At 37.2% G+C, this 18,107-nt stretch overlaps 1 protein-coding gene across 1 annotated transcript in view; it reads right to left on the bottom strand.

Annotated features, from left to right (window-relative positions):
• Positions 1 to 11,736, bottom strand: part of LOC133533943 (ribosome-binding protein 1-like) — a 31,533-nt gene extending 19,797 nt beyond the window's left edge. Inside the window, exons 1-4 of the mRNA XM_061873033.1 lie at positions 10,173 to 11,736; positions 2,051 to 2,218; positions 1,857 to 1,970; positions 1,193 to 1,303 (exon numbers count right to left, since the gene is read on the bottom strand). Coding sequence (XP_061729017.1) covers positions 1,193 to 1,303; positions 1,857 to 1,970; positions 2,051 to 2,218; positions 10,173 to 10,301 — 522 coding nt within the window. The 5' untranslated portion in view covers positions 10,302 to 11,736. The remainder of the gene's footprint in view (positions 1 to 1,192; positions 1,304 to 1,856; positions 1,971 to 2,050; positions 2,219 to 10,172) is intronic.
• Between the last annotated feature and the right edge of the window lie 6,371 nt (positions 11,737 to 18,107).

The following is an 18,107-nucleotide window of genomic DNA, read 5'->3' as shown; positions in this document are numbered from 1 at the left end:
TTGGCTACGGAACCCTAAAAATATAAGTCTGGAATGCTACTACAAGATAAGAGCCCCGGAATACACTGATCAGTAAAAATCGACCATAATGGTCTCAGTGTCGCTAAATAACTCGAAATTGGATGATGAAAGTTAATTTCCTTTTGGCAAAACTGATATACCTGGAAATGGTTGATACTATACCAGCAATAATTCTACAATACCAGGAAATATCAAATACATGTATTATGGACAAGTTTGAGCAGACATACATTACAATTCTAGGACTCTGATAACATACCATTTGTATGTAAGTAAGTCCGAAATCCCTCAAACCTTCCACAATGTCGGCTGATTGATAGTTTTTTTGGCTGTTTGAGTAGTTGAGTGTCTAAAAAATAATTGGAGAGCTGAAAATTGTGCCCAACTAATAAAATAACTAAGACTTGTCTTCCGAAAATGGACAAAAACGGTGTCCAAAGGTCTTATTCCAACTTTATATCTAAACTACGTGAAAAAGCTGACCACGGGCCCTATTCTAACATCCATTAATGTTATTGTAAATAATTATCATGTATATATTGCCTAATTATAAAAAAGTATCGTAAAAAGTTATATGAGTATTTTTTCACAGCTCTGAAATAATTTGTCATTTTTTTGTTATCACCCGTTACTCAATAACGGTGACTTGACCAGTGGCTACTCATAAGCCAGAATTTCTTCCAATGCCTGCTGAGATCGGCTCACGGATATCTATTTGTCATATTTGTGTGGTGGTCTAAAATCGTAGGTTCAAACTACGCTCTATAGGGTAAAAAAACATTCAAAAAGATGACTAAAAAAAATCGAACAGAAGCCTCATCAAACACAGAAGAATCATTAATCCAGGACTGGGTTCTTTTAGAGGTATTCAATTATTCAATAAAGCATTTAGGCTCTCCAAATAACGGCCACAACTGTCGGATGTAAACCCATTCTTCTAGCTCAACCTGTACATGGTGACCGCGGACCAGAGCCTTTAAAACCTATGTTTTTATGATCTCCGAGACATGCTACACACACGCTATAATAATTAAAGCCATTCGGTATGATATTTGAGATTGCAGTACTAAGAGGATAAAAACGGACAAATAAGAATAGATCCTAGACTGGACCTAAGAGAAAAATACTGCTTTAAACACCGCTCCCACTCATCTACATCTGCTGATTGTACCTTAATCCGCTGGATTTCGAGGTTAATCTGGTCGGCGATCCGCTGGTTGTCCATGTCCTGCAGCGACAGTTGTCTCTTCTGCTCCTCGATGGTCTGCTGCGCGCGTTGGTACTGAACACATACAGACAAACAATCTTAAATAAAAAAGCCTAAAAATGTTCACTTTCTTAGGCCACAACCTGCTCCACGTAACTATTGAGTGACTTGTGATTTAGGGAAGACATGGTACCGTGTTTTGTAAACTTTAAGCCCAACTTACAGATTACTCAATGTGTTAAGTGGGCCTAATGCAAGAACATAAGACCTGGGACAAAAGGGAAGAGGTAAGGTAAGACTAGATGAGTCAAGAATTTAAGAGTGTTTCTGTTTGTATCAAACTACAAGGATTTTTTTCCACGAGTCATTGTTATAGCTGCGATAGATGGCTCGTCAAGCGAGTGGACACAGATAACCATCAAGAAATAATGCGGGATGATATGAAGCTTGCTCAGCACTGGCCAGTGGCCGGGGCCAGTGTTGGGTGAGCTTCAGTGGCCAGTGGCCACTGTATCAAGAATAAAACAATTAAGACTATCGAGGCCAGCATCCCCTCAATAAACTGATAACTTCACTGTATTGCCAAGACAATAAGTCCACCGACGGTGAGTTAGTGGCGTTGGAGTACCTTAGCGCGGTAGTCCTGGACCTGTAAGTTCTGTTCGGCCTGCAGCATACGCAGTTCATCGATCTCTTCTCGCGCCTCGCGGTAGCACTGCTTCAGCGTGGTCACTGCTACCTCCTGTCACACAACATTATTTTTAGTAATGCTAGTTTTTTTAAAGCCTACATAAAATTTCTCCGCCGACAGATGATAAGAACCTGCTCGAGCGCCTGCTCCTTGACCCCCAGCATGTGAATAGCCCGAGCCCCGAGCAGCGAGAACTTCTCCTCGAGCTCCTTGAGGCGCGCCGCCGCCTCGCTCCGCAGGTTCCGCTCGCGCTCCGCTTCCTCCTTCCGCTTCACCACCTCAGCACGCAGCACTGCGCACTGGAACAACACACTTTTGAATCAACTACTATTTGAAAGAACACTCAAGTTGCAGTTAGATTTTCCAAATAAATTGCCTTTAATTTCATAATCAATTAATCAGGCATAGACTCAAATGAAACTGATCGAGAATAAATTAATCCTACCAAAAACATTTTCATGTAAAATGTTGCCGAGATGAAACCATAAGAGGCCTTATTCCTACAGACGAGCGTATTTTGTAAAATGCTTCCTTTTTCACTCAAGATTACGACGTAACTATAAGTATTTATTCAAAAACTGGTAACGTACTTAAATAATCATTTCGTAAACTACGGGCTGGAACAGTTCAAATTTTCATTTTCTCTTTTAAACCTTTTTTTAATGAGTTTTCTTGGGAGTCTTTTTCCAATTTTGCAGTGAGTGAGTGTTTTCTCAATTTGGTAAAATACCTTCCGAGTTTTCTTCATTTTTATGGCGAAAACAGGGTTACATTATTTATTTTTTCCGCAAATTGTACGTATATTTTGCTTTAAAAACATATAGCAAACTGTAACTTAATGTTAACCTATAAAAAAAAAATCATAACTATGGGACCAACATTGCGGTTAATTTTTTTTTTTTTTAAAGACGTATAAATCACGCTGCAACCACGCGGCGCGTTCAGTCTCCTCGGAACGCGCTTAGAGGACGGACCTGTGCTCGATTGTCAGGCGTTCGTTACGTTCGTAATCAGCTACGCAGTTCCGAGAAGTGCTGTATACTGCGATTAGAAAACCTTAATACAAGTACATTTTTTACACTATTACACTACTTAACAACAGACTCTCGCTTATTGATAGATTTTCAGTGTTACTTGAAATTACGTTAGGGTTTGCATTATTATTTTAGAACCGGATGAAGTCCAGGTTCTCATGATGGAGTCAGGAGTAGGTCACCAGAACTCCTAATCTACTCATTATAATTACTTCGTGTTTGGGCTCAAAAGATTTGCCCTGACAAGCACCATCGATCTAGATGAGGTCCAGGGTCTCATGATGGAGTCAGGAGTTCGTCACCAGAACTCCTAATTTTCTCATCGTAATTCCATCGTGTTTGGGCTAAATGGATTTGCCCTAGCGAGCACCATCGATCTAGATGAGGTCCAGGGTCTCATGATGGAGTCAGGAGTTGGTCATGAGAACGGCAATTCTACTCATTATAACTCCATTATGGGTAGCCAACATGCCAATCGTTTACGCTACGACGACGAAACGCTATCTGTCTCTCTATCACACTAACATGCGCAAACCATTGGCATCTTGGCTAGGCACCATGGGTGTGTTAGATTTATTAAGATAAAGCATAAGGTAAAGATTATTTCACCACTAAAAATATATTTTATCTAATTAATTTATATTAATGAAATAGGAACTAAGATGGTAATGCATTAATTAATTAACACCAGCTTGTTAAAGCTGAGAGTAATATATATTTATAGGGATGACTACAAGGTTTAGGATATGAAAAACATAGAAAGGGGTAAACATGATTATTATTCAGTATTTAGCTATAAATTAGTGTATTTAAATAACAAATATAAGTAAAAGTATATTGTAAACTTACTGCATATGATCGATTACATAATCCGCCTTGTTATCACATCATTCACAAAATGTTAATACTGTATCATTAAATTAGTCAAGTAAGTACGCTGCATAATAATCGCTATGAAATGGTGGCTTATTATTAAGTACTGGCTTCCTTAACGTACACACTTGACATAATTTAAAGCAGTAACAAAAGCGAGCAAATGGCGTAAGGTACCTATATAATATCTCATACAATAATCAGTTGGAATATACGTTACATAGTAATTAGAAACGAATTAAAAATCACGCTTATTATGTCAACAAAGGTTTATATTCACATTAAATATTGTAACGTACATACCATCTGACCACAATAAAAAGAAATCACACAAAAAGATTTATAACAGGTCATAAAATCACGAATAAAAAATATAAAATTGACACTTAACTTGGTTCGTTGTCGTTAGCTTTCCAACTGGGAAGTGACCCACAACTGCCAGACACCCGCTTATATTTGCTTAGATTGTGCCCCTTCCACCCCTTCTTGGTGGGACAAACAAACTACGATATTTCCTGTACATCCGGTTATGATAATAATTAAATATAGCAAATACAATTCATACGAAAATTATTAAATAAATCTTTAGGAATTTAGGAAGGCTAATAATAAATATATTTACATATTTATTATTAGCTTGGACATTATAATAAAATAGTCAGCTAAGATTGCCGCACATCCGGTTAGCGTATTAAATTGAATTTAACAAATGTATTTGCTACATTTAAATTCATTTATTTTAGAATAATTAATGCAAACTAATTTAAATTTAATCATGGCTAATTATCACAAATACTTTGTTGTTTACGTTACTTATGTTCTGACAGTTATGGTCACGAAATATAGATGAAGGGTACTTGTGTTATTTACTGTTCTTAACTTTTTATTTAGAAATACGTATTATCTTAACCAAAGTGAACATTTTTGCAACTGGACGTGAAAATGTAAGTGTGATTGTTCTTTGTAATACGTATCTCACACGGCCATACTGACAGGTGCTTCGTTCTCGAAGTACCTTATTTCAGCTACTATTTCACTTATAACATCAAGTGAGGCTCGCAGGCTCTGTAGCAAATCCCTATATTGCTACTTTTTCACTTATAACATCAAGTGAGAACTCGCAGGCTCGGTAGCAATTATCCTATTTACAATCATAATGCTACTGTTTCACTTATCACATCAAGTGAGCCTCGGTAGCATATATCACCCTGCGTTGGCTACTGGTCCACTTATAACATCAAGTGGGGCTCGCAGGCTCTGCAGCAAATCCCTATATTGCTACTTTTTAGGGTTCCGTAGCCAAATGGCATAAAACGGAACCCTTATAGTTTCGCCATGTCCGTCTGTCTGTCTGTCTGTCTGTCTGTCTGTCTGTCTGTCTGTCTGTCTGTCTGTCTGTCCGAGGCTTTGCTCCGTGGTCGTTAGTGCTAGAAAGCTGAAATTTAGCATGGATATATAAATCAATAAAGCCGACAAAGTCGTACAATAAAATCTAAAAATTTAATTTTTTTTAGGGTACCTCCCCTACACGTAAAGTGGGGGTGAAATTTTTTTTTCGCTTCAACCCTAGAGTGTGGGGTATCGTTGGAAAGGTCTTTCAAAACTAATAGGGGTTTTTAAGAAACATTTTTTGATAAAGTGAATATATTCGGAGATAATCACTCCGAAAGAAAAAAAAATTGTGTCCCCCCCCCCTCTAACTTTTGAACCATAGGTCCAAAAAATATGAAAAAAATCGTGGAAGTAGAGCTTCAGAAAGACATTAAATGAAAACTATAGCGGACATGATCAGTTTAGCTGTTTTTGAGTTATCGCAAAAAGTTTTCCTTTCATAGTAAAAAGACTTACTTTAATTAGGTACTGTTTATGCAAATTTGCCTATTTGTTTAACTCGGGCGAAAGGTACCGTTTCATCCCTTGGTTAACAATTTACTATACTTTAAGCTCCAGTTTAGCTTATTGTGACGCCTAAGTCACTACGGAACCCTACACTGAGCGTGGCCCGACATGCTCTTGGCCGGTTTTCACTTATAACATCAAGTGAGGGCTCGCAGGCTCGGCAGCAATTTTCCTAATCACATTTGCATTGCTACTGTTTCACTTATCACATCAAGTGAGCCTCGGTAGCAATCAAAAATCGGTTTAAAAAAAAATTGTCATGGGTCAAACATGTTTCAAAATAAATGTCTGTTTGTGAATAATACAATACAATTATTAAGGTCTCAAGTATTGAACTGAAACAAATACCTTTAGCTTTTTGATATATTTAATAGGAACTCCAAAACAAATCGACCAATGATTTTAGCATGCAATGAAATGTGTATGACCCATGTGCAGAATTTCATTTATCATCACATCATCAACATACATATACATTATTTATATACCTATAATCGTTAAAATTATATACCAATTATAATCACGAAAAATAAATTATAAAGTATAATAACGTGTATTTCAATTATTATACATTATTTAATAATAATAACACATTAAATGCTTATATGAATGATTATTAATAATAATCAAATACTAATTTTGTTCGGAATCACTAGCAGCGGTCTCGTGCAACCATTCCCCTGGCCATTGCCTTAGTTTATCTTTAGAGACTATCATATTTCGTAAATTACCTGTCCCTCTCAGAGAATATCTATCATGCGGCATTAAAGCTATAATTTCGTATGGACCTTTAAACCTAGGGCTCAATTTATCAAGACGCCTATGTTCCTGGTTTACGTAAACTATATCGCCAACCTGAAATATTTTATTGTCTCGCCTAGTAGAATCAAAACGCTTTTTGAATTTTTCTGCTTCTAACAATAAACGTTGGTGAGCTAGCTCGCGATCTGCTCTGACGTTTGTATTCAATTCTGGAATATTTATTTCATTTAGACGGGCCTGAATACTAGGGATATTTGCATTACAACCCATTAGTAAACGAATAGGAGTAAAACCCGTAGACTTTTGTATGGTGGTATTAACAGATTGTTGTACTTTCCATAACCCGCTTGGCCAATCTGACGATCCATTGCAAGTAGTATTTAACATATTTATAACAGTCGCTACATATCGTTCTATCTGACCATTTCCTCTTGGTGTGCCAGTTGCCACCATGTGGTGCTCAATATGTAGTTCAAGAAACAGGGATCTAATTTGATGGGAGCTAAAATTAGTGCCTTGATCAGTGATTATTTTAGAAGGAGTTCGAATTGTTGTGATAATATCTCGAATTAGTGGCACTAAATCCTGGGACTTGAGACTTTTGAGGGGTTTTAGTAGACAACATTTTGTAAATCCATCTATCAATAGAAGAATATATCTAAAGCCTTCATCGGTTCGCGTGAAAGGTCCTGTACAGTCCAAGTGGACAGTGTGGAATGGGATAGGAATTTTTTCAATGGGGTGTAAAAAACCCTGTTTTGGACCAGAGGTGCCCTTACGTTCTATGCATGTTAAACAGTGTTTAAGATATTTTTTTACAAATCCTGTCATATGAGGGAACCAGAAATGTTCACGAAGCTTTTCAATAGTCTTTTCAAACCCAACATGACAATTGTCATTGTGAAACCATGTTAAAAGGTTGAATCTGCATGATTTTGGTATGTATAATTTTGGCTCACCAGGTTGGACGCAATAATATAGTAAATTATCACGCAGCACATATCTATTTTTATCGAGGTCTCCAGCTAAAACCCTAGCTATTAAATTTTGAGTTTCAGGATCATTTTGTTGAGCAGTATGTAACCAAGATTCCGGCTCCTCGATTAAATTTATATTAAGCACCACACTTGAAGCATCACAGCGCAACGATTTAGAGGATTTATTTGGAGATGCAACTTTCTGGTCATCAGAAATAGGAGTTTGAACAGGATTGCGGCTAAGAAAATCGACATGACCGATGTATTTGCCCTTTTTGTACACTACTTCAAATCGAAATCTTGCATAAATGTCCACCAACGGGCGACACGAGGTGAAAGATCTTTCTTATTCATAGTTGATTTAATAGAATTACAATCTGTAAAGATTGTAAATTTAATACCCAGAAGATAGACCCGAAAATGTTTCAGTGCATTAAAAATTGCCAAAGTCTCTAAATCGTATGAGCAATACTTAGATTCTGTCGCCGTGGTTCTTTTACTGTAATAAGCAACCACATTCTTGTTATTATTGACTTTCTGTACTAGTATAGCTCCATAACCTATAGAACTCGCATCAGTGTAAAGTTCTGTAGGCAACTTTGGGTCAAATACAGTTAACAGAGGTTTGGTGGACAAGTGTTTTATTATGTAATAATTCCTCGCCTTATCCTGTTCAAGTCCCCATTCCCATTTTTGGTTAGCTTTAGTAAGTTTTGTAATGCAAGCCGTTTGAGCAGCAAAGTTCGGTATAAATTTGCGAAAATAACTTGCTAAACCCATTAACTGTCGGACTTGCTTAACGTTTCGAGGGGCTGGAGAATTAATTAAAGCTGATACTTTGGTCTCACTTGGTGTTATACCTTCATGCGATATATGTCTACCCAAATACTCTATATTGTCGACAAAGAATTTGCATTTTTGTAGATTTATTGTGAATCCTGCACAACTAAGAGCCTTAATTGTCTCATCTAAGTATTCCAATCCTTCGTTTATGGTTTCAAAAGGAATTAGAATATCGTCCATATACACTAACAGAAATTTTAGGTGCTGAACCGCTTTTGAAATAGCTCTTTGAAACACAGAGGGCCCATTGCAAATACCGAATGGCATTTTTATAAATTCATAATGGCCGCTAGGTTGTTACAAAGGCCGTATACTTGATAGATTCTGCCGACACCGGTATTTGGTGAAAACCATTTTTCATGTCAATGGAAATGTAATATTTAGCCTTACCTAACCTGTCAATTTGGTCTTCAATAAGAGGGAGAGGGTATCTGTCTTTTTCCAAATTTTTGTTCAATGCTCGATAATCAATACACAGTCGGTCACTACCGTCCTTTTTCTTAACCAAAATAACAGGACTGGCAAAAGGAGACTCACTTTCTCGAATTATGTTTTTATCCAGAAGCTCCCGAACTATTTGATTTACTTTCTCCCTCTCTATTGGAGCCAATCGATACGGACGATAATGGACTACATTGCTATTTTTCATACGCAAATTTAATTCACCCGTTTGAACATTACCAGTTTCAGCCAAAACAGAAGGATATTTCTGAAAAATGGTTTTTATTTCCTCCTGTAATTTGTCATCCAAATGATCTATCCTTGACGATAGGTCGCGTAAGTCTGATGCTAAGTTGATAGAATTGACTTCAGTTTTGGTTGAAACCGATTTTCTAATTATCCGAGAACCAAAACAATCTGATTCAATTTTAATATCAGGGTACTTAACAGAGTTTCTACCTATTAAAAGGTCATGTGCAATATCGTAATCTCTGGCAACATGAATGTCCAGTTCTAGGCAAACATCATCGAATTTAACGAATACGCTAATAATTGCAAAAATATGTATCTGGTTGGGACCTACACCATTAAGGTATACAGACACTGGTTTAAAATGACATCCTAATTTTCTTGCAACGGATTCCTTTATTAAACTCACTGCTGCTCCCGTATCAATCAAACAATGTAACATATGATCATTAATAAAGCATCGCGTAAGGTTTAGTTCGGCTTCCCTAAAAAATTGACCTCTTTTGCTGGGGCTACCGTGGTTACCGAAGAATTACTAGATTCAGCACGCTGCTTGTGAAAACAAACTGCCTCAGTATGTCCGAGTTTTTTACAGTATGTACAAATTTTTGAGCGAAAGTCTGTAGGCCTAGGAGTCTGTGGAGCCTGGCTTGTTACTTGCATCTGCACCTGCTTGTTTTTAAAACACTCAGTCTGGACATGACCTATTTTATTGCAAGTGAAGCATTTCCTTTCATTATTAAATCTAGATCGCTTAGCTCCACTGGGACCTGGGCCACCGACATCCTTCAAATTATTAGAATCAGTCGTCCTTTTCTTGGTTTTCGCGTATGTTGATAGTAGGGCTATGAGGGCAGATGTAGTAGTTACACCGTTATTAAGAGAAGCCATCCTAATATCAACATCACTTATACCACCGCAAACTATCTCAACCATTTGAGCCTCAGTGAAAGAAATCTTTGTAATTCGCAGTAATCTCAATTTCTCCCTTGCATATTCACTATAGGATTCGGCAGAATCAGAAGAATAAAGAACAGCCCTGCTTAGTCTCTCGGACAAATTTTTCTTTTCAGGATAGGCATTAGTAATATCAATACGAAAATTATTCCAGGACCGGCCTTCTAAAGGTTCCCAGGATTCGAACCATTTTAAGGCAGACCCTTTAAGAGCCTTACCGGCTTTGGCTGCAGTTTTGATGTCACTCCAGTTGAACTCCTTTGCCAGTGCTTCGATGCTGTCGCACCAGCCGGCAGCTCCGCTGTCGCTCCGCTCCGGGTCGAACAACGGCAGCGCAATGTCGTCATCCTTCAGATTGTGCTGTGTTGTGGTGACGGCATCACGAATCGCTTTTAAGAGTTCTTCTAATGATGCAGCACTCATTCTGAAATGTATAGATGAAATATGTAAACGAAGGTCGTATCCCACTTCTGATGTTAGATTTATTAAGATAAAGCATAAGGTAAAGATTATTTCACCACTAAAAATATATTTTATCTAATTAATTTATATTAATGAAATAGGAACTAAGATGGTAATGCATTAATTAATTAACACCAGCTTGTTAAAGCTGAGAGTAATATATATTTATAGGGATGACTACAAGGTTTAGGATATGAAAAACATAGAAAGGGGTAAACATGATTATTATTCAGTATTTAGCTATAAATTAGTGTATTTAAATAACAAATATAAGTAAAAGTATATTGTAAACTTACTGCATATGATCGATTACATAATCCGCCTTGTTATCACATCATTCACAAAATGTTAATACTGTATCATTAAATTAGTCAAGTAAGTACGCTGCATAATAATCGCTATGAAATGGTGGCTTATTATTAAGTACTGGCTTCCTTAACGTACACACTTGACATAATTTAAAGCAGTAACAAAAGCGAGCAAATGGCGTAAGGTACCTATATAATATCTCATACAATAATCAGTTGGAATATACGTTACATAGTAATTAGAAACGAATTAAAAATCACGCTTATTATGTCAACAAAGGTTTATATTCACATTAAATATTGTAACGTACATACCATCTGACCACAATAAAAAGAAATCACACAAAAAGATTTATAACAGGTCATAAAATCACGAATAAAAAATATAAAATTGACACTTAACTTGGTTCGTTGTCGTTAGCTTTCCAACTGGGAAGTGACCCACAACTGCCAGACACCCGCTTATATTTGCTTAGATTGTGCCCCTTCCACCCCTTCTTGGTGGGACAAACAAACTACGATATTTCCTGTACATCCGGTTATGATAATAATTAAATATAGCAAATACAATTCATACGAAAATTATTAAATAAATCTTTAGGAATTTAGGAAGGCTAATAATAAATATATTTACATATTTATTATTAGCTTGGACATTATAATAAAATAGTCAGCTAAGATTGCCGCACATCCGGTTAGCGTATTAAATTGAATTTAACAAATGTATTTGCTACATTTAAATTCATTTATTTTAGAATAATTAATGCAAACTAATTTAAATTTAATCATGGCTAATTATCACAAATACTTTGTTGTTTACGTTACTTATGTTCTGACAGTTATGGTCACGAAATATAGATGAAGGGTACTTGTGTTATTTACTGTTCTTAACTTATTATTTAGAAATACGTATTATCTTAACCAAAGTGAACATTTTTGCAACTGGACGTGAAAATGTAAGTGTGATTGTTCTTTGTAATACGTATCTCACAGGTGCATAGCCAACATGCCAATTGTTTACGCTACGACAACGAAAAACTATCTGTCTTTCTATCGCACTAATATGTGGAAACGGTTGGCATGTTGGCTAGGCACCATGGATGGATAGACAACATGCCAATCGTTTACATTACGACAACGAAACACTATGTCTCACTATCGCACTAATATACGCAAACAATTGGCATCTTGGCTAGGCACCATGGGTACATAGCCAACATGCCAATCGTTTAAGCTACGAGTGCTACGACAAGGAAACACTATCCGTTTCTCACTAGAGAGACCGATAGTGTTTCCTTGTCGTAGCATAAACGATTGGCATGTTGGCTTTGCAAACATGGTGGCTAGCCAACATGACAATCGATGCGATGCGATAGAAAGACGAATAGTGTTTCGTTGTCGTATCGTAAACGATATCGTAAACCCAGGGTGACAAGCCAACATGCCATTCGTTTACGCTACGACAGCAAAACACTATCTGTCTCTCTATTGCACTAATATACACAAATGATTGGCATCTTGGCTTCGCACCCTGGGTGCGTTGCAAACATGCCAATCGCTTACGATACGACAACGAAACACTATCTGTCTTTCTATCGCAGTAATATGCGCAAACGTTTGGCATATTGGCTAGCCACCATGTTTGCATTGCCAACATGCCAATCGTTTACGCTACGATAACGAAACACTATGAATCTCTATCGCACTAATATACGCAAACGATTGGCATCTTGGCTAGGCACCATGGGCGCTTATCTAACACAAATAACACAATTCAAGGTATACAATTCATGCTGTGAGTTTCTGCAAATTTAGCCATAAGCGCATGTTCTTTATTTATCTATTTCATTTTCCATTGGTGTGAAAGAGCTAGAATAAAGAGCAAGGGTTATAGTACACTCTGTACACGACTACTGTGCATATAAAATAAAATAATGAGTGCCCATATAATATAACACTAAAATTAATGTTGTTTGAAATGCCGGCGCTCGCGTACCGAGCGCCAACGCCATCTAGGTATCGAGCGTTATTTCGTGAAATCGGAGAACGCTCTAAGGAATAAGGGCTCTTAAGGCTCTCACCGTTCGAGCTATTGAAACTTTTTTATATTTAATAGGTCTACTATTGACATCATATGCCGTGAATTTTGTTTATCTGGAATGATCGAAAGTCAAGTTATGAGGGAGATAAGGGGCTCCCTCTGGTCGCATAACAACTTTTGTCATATTTTTAATTGTCATAACACTATATGCATAAAATTGTAAGTCATACAAATCTTTAGTCAGAATTATTCCTGAGCATAACTGGGTTTTTGTCATAAATGAATTTATGTCATAATTTTTATAGTCATAAATTTAATTCGCATCAAATTTAAGGTTAGGTTCGTTAGGTATGCAAAAAATATATGACAACTGCTATGTATGTCATCACATATTATGGCTAAAAATGTATGACACAATATAATATGACTTTTAATTTGTATGCGCAATGATGATTATGACACAAGCTGTTATGCTTATCAATGATATGATTTAAATTTTTATACAACCTAATATGGACCCTATGGACAATAAGGTCGTGTATACATATTTTAGAGACTTTGTTTGCATAGATATTTTCACACGTGACTGTAGGTACAAAGTTAACGGTTCTTGCCTGAGTGATCTTGGACTTGAAGCTCTCCTCCGTCTGCTGCAGGCGCATCGCCAGCGATGCTGCCTCGCGCTCGGCGGAAGTCTGAAACATAGGCTTATCGGTAGGGCAAGTGACAGGCCACGCAAACATTATTGCAAACATAGGCTTATCGGTAGGGCAAGTGACAGGCTACGCAAACATTATTGCAAACATAGGCTTATCGGCAGGGCAAGTGACAGCCCACGCAAACATTATTGCAAACATAGGCTTATCGGCAGGGCAAGTGACAGGCTACGCAAACATTATTGCAAACATAGGCTTATCGGCAGGGCAAGTGACAGGCTACGCAAACATTATTGCAAACATAGGCTTATCAGCAGGGCAAGTGACAGGCCACGCAAACATTATTGCAAACATAGGCTTATCGGCAGGGCAAGTGACAGGCTACGCAAACATTATTGCAAACATAGGCTTATCGGCAGGGCAAGTGACAGCCCACGCAAACATTATTGCAAACATAGGCTTATCGGCAGGGCAAGTGACAGGCTACGCAAACATTATTGCAAACATAGGCTTATCGGCAGGGCAAGTGACAGGCTACGCAAACATTATTGCAAACATAGGCTTATCGGCAGGGCAAGTGACAGGCCACGTAAACATTATTGCAAACATAGGCTTATCGGCAGGGCAAGTGACAGGCTACGCAAACATTATTACAAACATAGGCTTATCGGCAGGGCAAGTGACAGCCCACGCAAACATTATTGCAAACATAGGCTTATCGGTAGGGCAAGTGACAGGGTACGCAAACATTATTGCAAACATAAGCTTATCGGCAGGGCAAGTGACAGGCTACGCAAACATTATTGCAAACATAGGCTTATCGGCAGGGCAAGTGACAGCCCACGCAAACATTATTGCAAACAGGGTTATCGGTAGGGCAAGCGACAGGCCAGGCAAACATTATTGCAAAAGCCATAATGTCGAACGATGGTCAGGTAGGATAACTCATTTTAAGCATAAGTCAAACTATCCAAAGTCCAAACGCGTCCAAAGGTGTTTGTGAACTCGACCGTATGTAGGTACTATAATCTGATTATGCTAGTAACGTGATATTGCTGGCACGTACAGGGAAACTACACACAGAAAAGTGGCTAAACCAGACTGGATGCAGACAAGCCAAACAAGCCATGCCTGGCATCGACGGAAAGCTCACAAGTGCGCTCCTTCAACTAGGAAAGGCCCGACTGAGTATGGTAACCAGTGGGCTCAGTGGCATCGGAGGCATGGAGGGATAGCAGCGGAGTGGCTCCATACAGGGTTAAACATCTCGGATCCGCGAGAGACCTCCCCGAGTACTAAACATCAAAGGTTTGATAGGATTCCTCGAGTTCAGCTGGCAAGATTACATCAAATAGCGATGTCGACATCTTGTTCTATTTCTTTAAGCTTAGGTTCACCGAACGTTACGTTTAACGGCGTAATAAGGCACTGATTTTCAACTTTAGTAACTTAATGTAACTTAAATTGTGCGACTCACCGGCGGCGCTGCGGGGTTGCACGGCGCCTGGCATGGCGGACACACGTCGCACGGCTGCAAAATCATTACGAAATATTATAAATAGCTAACTAATAAGTATTCTTTCAACAGGATAGACTACTGATAGAGATGATACTAAAAAAACCATTTACTTTAAAGAGGTCGCGTTGTTTTAACACCTAAGTCAGGTTCGGTCTTCATAATTGAGACTAGTTTCATAGCATTGTCCTCCCTGTTCTATGCTAAATATAAAACAGTCATAGTTTTGCTGGCAATGCCCCGGAGAGGCATAGTGCGTGAGCATCAGGATGGCGGGTGGACTATGAATATAAATCAGTGTACCTCTCCTTGAAATTAACAAAAAAATATTGTAAGCTGCTATTAAATTAATCACATTAAATATTTAAAAAAAAAAAACATTAAAAAAATAAACTTCAATATTTTAAAAGTAAAACTCATTTATATCTACTCGGAAAAACATTATGCCCAATAGTATGCTAATGAGCGTAATGATCTAATGATATAAAAAAATATATTACGCCCGTGGGCATAATATAGCTCATTCCATCTCAGTATGCTGGCATACATTAACACCGATTACGAGCGAGTGTGATGAAAAAACCTTTAAGTGATTGACGACCGGTCTGGCCTAGTGGGTTGTGACCCTGCCTATGAAGCCGATGGTCCCGGATTCAAATCCTGGTAAGGGCATTTATTCGTGTGATGATCATGGATATTTACCTAAGTCATGGGTGTTTTCTATGTATTTAAGTATTTATAAATATTTACATATTATATATATCGTTGTCTTAAGTACCCTCAACACAAGCCTTATTGAGCTTACTGTGGAACTTAGTCAATTTGTGTAATAATGTCCTATAATATTTATTTATTTATTATTATTATTCTCGAACAAATATACGCGTTAATTACCTTCTTTTTAGCTGCTGGTGTTGCTTCCACCGGCTGGAATGGCAAGCAATAAAGTGAATAAATATTTTAGTAAACACATTAATAGTTGACATGGAACATAATGGATAGATCGACTTGAATAGGTAACTGGCGCGTGCAAGCGTGTCTGCAAGCGTGATCATCTTTCTTCGCCTGCATCGTGATGTATCTTCGAACTGCTAGTTAAAAATATTATTATTACTTTGTTTCGTAAGAAAATATATTAAGAGGCTGTCAATACCTAAAGCGCGCACACTGTCTATTTGTATCGGAGTAAATGAGATAGCACTGTCGCATGTTACTGGGCCTGGGCAAGGGAATAATAAGAAAAATATTTAAATAAATAAAAGTGGATTATTAGTGCAATATTTTACTCATTAGCGGTTTAGATATAAATGTTTTGAAATTGTGATTTTAATTGCAGACCCATAAGTCAAAACAATAAAGACATAAAACCGTTTAATTGTGATTTTAAGACCAGTCTTTGCAATTATTTTCTATCGAGCCCATTTCGTTCAATCATGTATCGAGTACTATCGAGTACAACCACGGTCTTTGAAATATAATTAATATGAACATATATTTTTCTTACTTGACTAAAACAAATAGTCTTCCTTAAAAAAACTGTTTAAGTGACATCAATTTCAAGGACATTGGGTGTTGACAGCCTCTTAACTTAGGTTCAGCCCCTTGACGCTTGGTACTTGTTTCGCCTCTCTACGAGGCTCTCAGGATAATACTGGAGATTTAACTAAAACGAGTAACCTAGTACCTAAATGACATCTCTGTTAATTTTTAATAAGCATTATCTTTTTTCAAAATTTATAAAGTGAGTCTAAGGCTTCCTTTCCACTGAGGAGAATCAATGTAATTGACTTATGAACTAGTAGAGGAAAGAGAAGAGTCATAGAATGTATTGGGCCCCATACATTCCACGGACTCTTCTCTTTCCGCACAGACTCTAATGCACATCTCTTCTCCGCGCCGCTGCATTACAATCGATTACTACGGTAGCCTTAGGTAATATGATCGTACTAGTAAAAACACGCAAAGCGTGATTATATGCGTTTTATGCATATATACATACCTCCTAATAGTTGTTATAAATAGTTTTGCATCTCCAATCTCCGCACGCGAGCGGTCGTGTGGCAGCCAACGTCACTGTCACCGAGTGGTCTGTGTCTGTGGTCTGTCGAATCTAGGCGGCCATGGACAGTGAAATATTCTCTTTTTGAAATGATCTACCAAACAGTTTTACTATATTTCGACTATTTCACTATGGAGTTAGGAGGCACATTTCATAAGAAATTTGTCCAAAAATTAATAAGTTATTAGTGTTATTACTCATGTAGTTTATTACTGTACATTTCATAAATCCGTTCAAAAAAGTGAGACCGTTACAATACTCTTTGAAACGATCTAAGATATCTCAGTATTTTAAGGCACGAAGTCGCCATTTGCATTTTGGTATATTACGTATAAAAATTAGACCAACACATGGAATTATAATATTAATTTAGACAACTTAACTATAAGTAAATGTATTTTATTGGAATAAAATCTTATCCCATCAAAAACATAAATGTGAAATGACAGTCAAGTTCAATATAAAATTAAGATAATGCGTCGTTGTTGTCTTCGCCTACAAAAGAATTGAGATCTATATGGATGCCAAGTTCTGTGTTGAAAATCCTGAATTTTTAGTTACAAGAATATGCAACGTTCTAAAATGAATTTATATAACAATTTCTTGTTTCTTGATACTACCACAATGTCTGCTGCTTAATAGGAAATATATATTTAATCTTAAATTTAAACCGATAATTATTTACACAATGCACTTATTTGACTTGGGATGTTATTCAATTTCAAGATTTCACGTGGCTAGTTTTTACTAACAAACCAAACTTTAGAAAAGTAAAATAGTCAAATATAATATAATATAGCCTGTACGTAAAAACTAGCCAAGTCAAATCTTGAAATTGAATAACATCCCAAGTCAAATAAGTGCATTGTGTAAATAATTATCGGTTTAAATTTTAGACAATATATATATTACGTACGTAAATGATGCGGATAATGTAATCATACACTGCTCCATTTACCAATATGCAGATGATACGTGTCTGGTCGTATCTGACAAAAATATAAATATAGCTCTTAAGAAACTACAAACTGACCTCACTGCCATAAGCAAATGGTCACATGATGCGGGACTTGTGCTGAACGCTCAAAAAAACCCAGCTATGGAGTAGCTG

Source organism: Cydia pomonella, unplaced genomic scaffold (genome assembly GCF_033807575.1).
Source record: "Cydia pomonella isolate Wapato2018A unplaced genomic scaffold, ilCydPomo1 PGA_scaffold_29, whole genome shotgun sequence".
Classification (NCBI taxonomy): domain Eukaryota; kingdom Metazoa; phylum Arthropoda; class Insecta; order Lepidoptera; family Tortricidae; genus Cydia; species Cydia pomonella.
Note: the sequence above shows the minus strand (reverse complement) of the source record. Positions and strands in the feature narration are given on the sequence as shown.